Source organism: Grammomys surdaster, unplaced genomic scaffold (assembly GCF_004785775.1).
Source record: "Grammomys surdaster isolate TR1022 unplaced genomic scaffold, NIH_TR_1.0 98, whole genome shotgun sequence".
NCBI lineage: Eukaryota > Metazoa > Chordata > Mammalia > Rodentia > Muridae > Grammomys > Grammomys surdaster.
Window position 1 is genome coordinate 815,620 of NW_021604577.1, and position 8,773 is coordinate 824,392.

The window sequence follows — 8,773 nt, forward strand, 5'->3', positions numbered from 1 at the left end:
GTCATTACACTCTCCAGTCTAAAGCTATGAAACGACCAGGAGTAAATATAAATTTAGGTTCACCTTAAACTTTTCAAACATCCTGGCTGAACTAGATCATCACAGCTGGAGGCTCTTCTGTAACATCTGCAACCCAGGGCCAGCTCTGTCTCCAGCCCAGTGCCTCTTCTGCTTGCACAAGAGCAGGGCAGATGTCCTGCAGGTTGGCCCTGTCCTCTTCCCAGCCCTGTGCAGCACACAGCAGCAGCCTTTCAGCTCCTGGCTGAAGGTGGAGTTGGGTGTCAGGTATGTTCCCTACTCTGGTCTTTCACTTCCTGTATCACAAGTAGGCTGCACTAAAAGGGACAGACTTTCCCCATAGATGGATAATTATGGGGAATTACAACAGAAGAGGGGGAAAGTCTAGAACTTGATCTAACAGAGCTTTCAGTAAGGAAGTGCAGTCAGTTCCCATTTCTCAGACATGCTGCTCAGCATAGGGGTTAACCCGGCTCCTTGTTGCTGAAGCCATGGCAGAAAGCACTTGAAGATTCTACTGTTATTTCCCTTTCTTCTAATTACTTTGGTAGTTCTCTGGGTCTCCCATTGGGCCTTTTCTCCATCTGTACAATGGAAGTGATTGCTAGACTTCTGCCCTCTTCAGCCTCTGAACCTAGATAGGTATCTGCCTACCTCATACCCCAGCCAGTCCTGTAGTGTGTTCAGGCTGGGTACTGAATGAACACCATGGAGGGGTACAAGCCACATAGCAGATATCATTGCTGTTACTACAATTAAACCAAAAAGTGTAAATTATAACTCTTGATTCTAAAGTTGTACAACCTGTATATGTCTTAGCTAGGGTTTTACTGCTGTGAACAGACACCATGACCAAGGCAACTCTTCCCCCCACCCCCAGAGGGAAAATTTCATTTAATTCTACAAATTTACAACCTGCCCCAAAACAAACAACATGGGAAAATAACAACAAAGTTGTCCTGATTCAGCAGATCTGGCTGTTGCCACCTAGTTGGGCCAAGTCCATCAAGCTGACCTCAGAACTTGAGGCTGAAGCTAGGGCCAGCAGCTGAGGCTCCTTGGTTGGTGGTGGTGAGGTGGAAGCCTGTCTCCTTCAGGTCATCATCACTCAGCTTGCTGTAGCCCAGGCCGCCCTCAGGGGGCCATGGACTCGTGCCTCAATTCACCCTCTGCTGCTCACTCTTGGCAGGCCATGTGGGGAACATGGATGGCTCGATGGGGAAGGGAGTCTCTAGGAAATACTCATGCTTCAGGTCATCTTCTGTGTTGACCCTCCTCCCAGGGCAGTATGTCAGAAACTTATTCACGAGATCAAATCCTTGATCTGATAACAAAGCCCCAAATCGCTTGCGGAGGTTGTTATAGGGATACTCTCTGAAGGTCATCTTCTTGATGGCTGGGAGGTCATTATAGCCAGGCCAGATTTTTTCACTGGGAGTACCCAGGTCCTTGAAAATCATGTTAATCTGATCAGTCACTGACTTCCCAGGGAACAGAGGTTTCTGTGTCAGCAGTTCTCCAAATATGCAGCCCACTGACCACATGTCCACAGCTGTGGAGTATTCCTTAGCACCAAGCAGCAGTCCTGGGGCACGATACCACAGGGTTACAACTGGAGTGTAGGCCTTTAGGGGTGAACCATAACCCTAGCCAACATTTCTACTTAGCAATTCAGAACTATGCCTTTAGATAAGGATCCCTCTCATCTGTCTCTGGCTTAGGAAATGTGAGCAGAGAGTAGGGTGTGTGTGAAAGGAAGAGTGAAGGCCACAAGGGAAGAGTGAAAGCCACAAGACTGTCGGCAATGAATCACTAAAAGACTGGAGGAATGTGCGGTTTTACATCTCCAGGCTGGGAGGACTATAAAGAGGCTCTCCCTGTTCAACCTGGTCTAGTTAAAAGTGGACCCACCCCATTCCCTCACACACCCTTCCTCTCCACCACTGCTTTGCAAAACTCTCCTTCTACCACAAGATATTTCCCTAGACTCTCCCCTTGAGTTTCCTGGGCACCTTTCTATCAGTCAGTGTTACATAGGAGCCACCCTTTGCCTTTCCTGATTAAAGATTTGCTTCAACACTCTTTAGCATAAGCTCCTGGCAAGATATAAGCCAGAAGTTAAAGCCTGAACCCTTCTGCTGATGCGTGACTGTTATTCCTGAGGGAGGTCTTTGGTCTGTTTTATTCCCATAGCCCAGTGATAATGCCAGTGAAGTGCATGTGTTTGGTCCATCCACAGAGTTCTTGGGAAGCCTAAGCAGGAAAAAGAATAGAATGAAGCATAAACTTGACAGGTGTGTGGATTTCTAAGTTCCCATGGCTGACACAGTGGACTAACGGTCTAATCCCCTCTGCCCCCTTCTCAGCCAGCATATCCATTTGAGGAAGTAAACTTAATTCTCTGGAGGTTCTGCTGACTTTCATCATTTACTGCAGCTGGGGATGAGGTGTGTCAGGATGAGTATCAGGGTTCTGAGGATGCTTCAGAGAAGGGAACAGGGGTAGGAAGGGCATCCCCCCACCCCACCCCTGGGGCCTCACAGCCTTCTTTTTCAGACCTTGGTTGACCTTGGATCAGATCTTAGCAATCTAGCTCCCCTTGAAGACTGGGTGGTCAACATTCCTCTTCATTTGTAAGCATGCTGCCCAGGGTTGCTGCTGAAATGCCGTCGGGTAACACTGTCAGGCAAAGGAGACAGTTCCTAAATAGGGTATTGCAGGACAAGGCTGAGATTGTCAAGTCCCAGCTGTTGATTGAAGGTTTGGTATTCTCACTACTAAAGCACAGAGAAATGTCTTGGGTTTTCAAATGTATTTACTTTCACTCCTCAGAGCAATATTGTTTGTTTTGTTTTGAGACAAGGTCTCACCATATACCCCATAGCTGGCCTGGAACTCACAGAGATCATCTGACTCTGCCTCCTGAATGTTAGGAATGACAGTGTGTGCAGCCATGGCCAGGCCTAGGCTCTCCACTCTTATTTCATTGTTCTTGCTGAGGGAACTCAGAAAGGCTTTGGATACTAGGTGTCAAATTCCCCCAAGAGCTTGGCCTATGGGAAAGACTCCTGATGAGAAGCAGCCACAGAAATGTGAGTGTTCTGGGGCCTCCTCTCAGCTGCCAGCATTCCATGTAGAAAGGAAGTTCTGTGTCCACCTGGAGGTTGTAGAGAACAAGGGTCGGAGAATAGAAAATCGCCAAGATTGTTGCAACTCTGCACATCTTTAGAGCACCAGCTAAGGGCTGGATGAACTCGGCGTGCACACATATAGGGGAAAGCTAGGACTACATCCTCACAGTGTCGCCCAGAGAATCCTAGCTCTTTCTGGCTGCTCTGGGTCATCTGACTGACCCATTTGTCCACTGGTGCCTTTCCCCTTCCCTGGGCATTGGAAATCTCCAATGAAAGAGCAGCTTCTCTCAGGCATCCATCCTGTGCCTCGCCATGATGAGGCAGTGGCTGGCGCCTGTAACTACAGTGATTTTCCTCTGACTTTATCACACTCATGAGCAGTAGGGAGAGAGAGGAACCTGTTACTCCAGCTGTGGGGGTCTCTGCACAGCAGCCACTTTAAAGACTCTAGTCTGACTGGTACAGCAAACTTCATTTGGCTTCTGTCCATCTGGTTTATTCCCCAGCTCTGTGACATTTTGAATCCTGCCTGACTCTTGAACTTATCTCTGAAAAAATATTTAATTATCTAGCCCAGTGGTTCTCAACCTTCCCAATGCTGTGAACCTTCAATATAGTTCCTCGTGTTATGGTGACTCAAACCATAAAGTTATTTCATGGCTACTTTTGCTACTGTTATGATTTGAAATGTAAATATCTGATATGAAGGATATCTGATATGCAACCCCCAAAGGGGTCACAACCTGCAGGTTGAGAATCACTGATATAGCCTAGTAATTAACTCAGTTTTTGTTTGTTTGGTTGTTTGGTTTGGTTTTAGTGCCTATGATCTGTGTAGCAGGTCCTGGTACAATACAAAATAAGAATTCAAAAGTAAGAAGACATCCCATGGGGTGGGGCCTGGAAGGGCCTGGAAGGAAAGAATGAGGTTTACCAAGAAGGCACATGAGCTGGTTCTGAAGTAAGATGGCAGCATCTTCTACAGAAGAAAGGGAGCCCAGAGAGGAGGGTCTGTGGGTGACTGTGCCCATGAGTGTAGGGAAAAATGGGCTCAGATTTTCTCTGTTAAATAAAAGAGGAAAGGGACCTGGAATTGGCATCAATAACCCAGAAGTGGTCAAGTGGCCTGACTGGGCGTTGTCAGGGAAAGAGATGTGTAATTGGGAAAACTGATTGTCTTAGCACTGCCTGCTTTCCCATGCCTACCCATCCCCCAGAAATAAGGTCCTGAGGCCTCCAGGATCACCATGCTTGACTTACTCAGTAAAACAACATGTTCTTAAAGGGCAGCGACTTTGAATTCCTTCAGAGGTTCAGCAAACCGACACACTTTATTATGAGTTAGTTGCTAAGTACATTCTCTAGATAAAGCCAAAGCTTGTCCTTGGTGTGACCTTCTGCGCCCACCAATCCTCATGTTGAAACCCTAATCAGCAACACGTCTGGATGTGACTAATGAGATGAGATAGGACCTTTCGAGCGTAATTAAGTTGAACAAGGTCATTAGAGTAGACCTTAATCCAGGATGACTAGTGTCCTTATGAAAGATTAGGACACAGACTCCCAGAGGAAAGACCACAGGAAGCCAGGACAGCCAAGATCAAGATTCCAACAGATCTAGGATCTAAGAGGGGCCCTCTTCCTGATTTTCACATGGTATCTTCTCCCTGTGTCCTGATATGGCAGAAAGTAGAGAAAGAAACTCTTCAATGTTTTGATAAAGTCACTATAGCCATTTATGAAGAGCCCTCTTGTGACCTCCTGACCTTCCCAAGGCCCCATCTTCCCACCTGTCTCACAGAACTAGATTTAACACACACAGATTACAGCAGGCTCTGTATTAGAACTCTCTCAAGCTCATTGAGTATTCAGCATGCTAGTGCTAGACAGCACCCCAAATATCATATCCTGGATGACATGGGAGTAGGAGATAGGTAGCTCATGGTGCATTCGAGGCCATGATACTGAAATTAGCTGACACCCTTGGGGTCCAGCCTCATCATTAGGGTGTGCCCATGTTCTGGGTGACCCAGTAAATCTGGCTCTGTCATATTGCAGCCGCACACCCAGGCAAATGGATGCACTTCTTCATCCCCCAGTCTCTTCATTTGTAAACTGAGAAGACACTACATTTTGCCTTGTGGGGCTTGCTGAACAGATAATGGGAAGTATATACCTGGTGCAGAGCTTGGCATAAAGTCCTGTTAGCTAGGAGTATTCACTTAGGAAATACACTAAGTAAAGATATCACCAGACAGTGTTTATAAAGCTCCTCAGCTTCTCAGATGAGGAAACTCAGACAGAGTGACTCAGATGGCATCCTGAAGCCTGGAAGTGGGGAAGGGGACTTAGCCATTCAACCAGTCATTGTCCTTGACGTATGCAGAGCTCCTGTTCCAACTTTCTGTTCTCTCTTTCTTTCTCCAAATTGTCTGCTGCTATAATGAACACACAAGAGCTGGGCCTAGTGATGTTCCCAACATTGGGAGGAGGAGACAGGAAGATCAGGAGTTCAAGTATGGACACACTTTGGACCAACTATACATTTTTAATATAGATGTTTTGTTTTAAGAATTTGCAGCAAAATGTTATGCAAGGGACTGGTCCTACCTCAGATTTCTGACTGCCCTGGCTCTAACCTTGACCTCTGACTGCCCTGGCAAGATGAGAAAGCAGCTGTGGGTTAAGTTGAGTCTTTGAACCTGATGCTTTCATCCTTTCTTCTTCAGAAGCAAAAATGCTGGGAGAGGAATAATTTATTTTGCTTCATTTTAAATCTCATTCCTGGTGTCTGTCCATCTAGCTGGCAAGGCTAAAACAAGTGAACACGGTTGTTCCTCTTTTGTCCTTTCTTTTGATATGATTGTAATATTGTAATTACATATTAATGACAAGCTTCCATGCAACTTAATGAAATAGGGGGGAAAAGGTTTATACTCTTCTCTTTAATTATGATACTTGATTAAGGTTACCTGGAGCACTGCTCCCTACCACCAACTCATTATCTAGGTAGAACTGCTTGTCTCTCTCTCTCTCTCTCTCTCTCTCTCTCTCCGAGACAGGGTTTCTCTGTGTAGCCCTGGCTGTCCTGGAACTCAGAAATCTGCCTGCCTCTGCCTCCCAAGTGCTGGGACTAGAGGTGTGTGCCACCACTGCCCGGCGAACTGCTTGTTTCAAAAGCAGAGTAAGGTTCCTTGAGAGAGACAGCCTAGTGGGTAAGTAAGGGTTTTTGCTATACCAGTGTGAAGGACATTAATGTGAACACCCAGAATCCATGTAAAATGAGGACAGTAAGACATCTGTACCCCAGTGCTCCTGCAGCAAGATGAGACAGGAGAACCTCCCAGAAGTTCCAGGGACAGCTGGCCTGACATACACAAAGGCTAACAGCAAACAAAATTCTCTGTGTGTGTGTGTGTACGTGGGGTTGTGTGTGTGAGACAGAGAGACAGACACAGAGAGAGATAGTAAATAAAAGAGACACACATAAACACAGAGAGAGAGAGAGAGAGAGAGAGAGAGAGAGAGAGAGAGAGTAAATAAAAGAGACACACACACATAAACACACAGAGAGAGCTATAAAGACAGAGAGACACAGATGGGGGCGGGGAGAGAGGGGGAAGAGAGGAAAAGAAAGATGCACTCCATACATGTATGATATAAAACTAAAACCCAAGTTCTATGCACAGGGGAATACGGACATCTTTCATCTCAGAGATACAACCTTGGAAATTGCTACATCACTATTTGGTGGCAGTGTGCCTGAAGTGTAGGGGCAAAATTTATCCTCTTAGGTATTAAAGCTACAGCACAGAAAGCACAAGGCCATCTCATTGTGACATTATTAAGATTACTATGACTACTGTGTAAGAGGCTACTGTTAATGTGTAGAAGTTTTTGCCTGGTATCCAACACAAACACCCACTGCTATAAAGATCATCAGTGGGCCAGAGACCTGAGTGAAGATTGGAGTCACATTAATTATCTTATGTTCCTATGGCTCTCTATGGTATTTTTATTATATTTATCTACTTGCTTATTGAGTGTGTGCATCGTGGGCACGAACGTGCCACAGTGTATGTATGGAAGTCAAAAGACAGTTTTGGGGAATTGGTCCTCTCCTTCCACTTTGTGGGTGCCAGATGCCTTGGGAGTCTGGCCAGGAGAGGCTACTTCAGGAATTTGTCATTTTCAAGGGAACGGTGGGGTCAGTCTGGGACTAAATTATAAATCAAAATGAATGTTAAACATGAGTCATGTGGCTTCTGTGGGCTCTGTCACCTCTCTGGGATGTTAGAAGGATCAAGAGAAATGCCAGATTTGGGTGTAGAGGGCATCCTTTGGTTCTCATCAGGGAGTCACACGCCCTGGCTTCTAGGGTGTGTCCTTCAAGTCACCATGGTTAAGCTTCACTAAAGCAGGGTCCCTATTTTCTAAATGAAACTACAGTTCAGGGACACTGTGGTTGAATTGATTTCAAGTCCACACCCTCTCCACTTGTCACAAGGTAGGGCTACTCTGACTTTAGGTAGGGACAAGATAGCTAATGGTCTCTCTCTCTCTCTCTCTCTCTTTCTCTCTCTCTCTCTCTCTCTGTGTGGGTGTCTGTGTCTCTCTGTATGTGTCTCTGTCTGTCTCTCTAGCTGTGTGTGTTTGTGTGTCTGTCTGTCTCTCTTATTTACTATCTCTCTGTGTCTGTCTCTCTTTCACTCACTCACTCTCTCCCCCTTCCCCTCCTTCCATTCCTCCAAGATTTCACACAGATTTCTTGAGAAACATGTCAACGGTGATTATAATACCAGATAGTTGTATTTTGAGGTAATATAACATTTCCTAGGAAACAGAGTAGATCCATTTGAGATTAAATTGCACAATATAATTTAAAGCCCATGAGTCCTTCACAGCCCTGAAGAATGAAGGCATCCCTGCCCCCAATAACAGACATACGCTCAACCTCTGAACTTCACACCTAGCTCTCCTGAGATCTTTGACTGACTACTTATTAGGAAAGCAACAGACAATCTAGTTTTGCCCTTTACACCGGAAAGCATCATATAAATGAAAATTTTTGTCAACTTTCTCATTTTTCCATTAATTTGCATAGGAAAATTTCCAAGAGCAACACTGGATGCTGACAAATTTTATGTGTGTGCATGCTTGTGTATGATATGTATGCGTTCATGTTTGTGTGCACATGGGTGTGGAATATACATGTGTATATGTGTACATGTGTGTGTGAAGGCCAGAGGTTGGTGTTAAGCATCCTCAGTCACACTCCTCTGTGTCCGTCACTGAACCTGGAGCTCGTTGATGGAGCTAGGCTCTCTCTACCTCTTTCCATTTTCCCAGCCCTGGGGATACAGGCACATGCAAAGCAAACCAATGCAAGGGCATCCTTCACTGTCTGTTGGGTTATACTTATACTCTTTCCAAACATCACATGTCCTCTCAGGTGTCTGCCTCAGCAAAATATACTCTCATGTTCTGTTTCAGCAAAACATCCTCTTAGAAGACAGCTTCCAGAAAAGCATCAGGTGACACAACTAAGTCTCCCAAGAAACCAGAAATTTCCACTTCAGTTTCCATTTGCTTTATTTTACCCAAGGAATTATGTGACCCAT

General features: G+C 45.5%; 1 protein-coding gene across 1 annotated transcript in view; it reads right to left on the minus strand.

The window, feature by feature from the left end:
- Positions 1-1,007: 1,007 nt before the first annotated feature.
- Positions 1,008-8,773, minus strand: part of LOC114633239 (cyclin-dependent kinase 11B-like) — a 12,803-nt gene continuing 5,037 nt past the window's right edge. The window contains 1 exon segment of the mRNA XM_028781846.1: positions 1,008-1,664. Coding sequence (XP_028637679.1) covers positions 1,035-1,664 — 630 coding nt within the window. The 3' untranslated portion in view covers positions 1,008-1,034.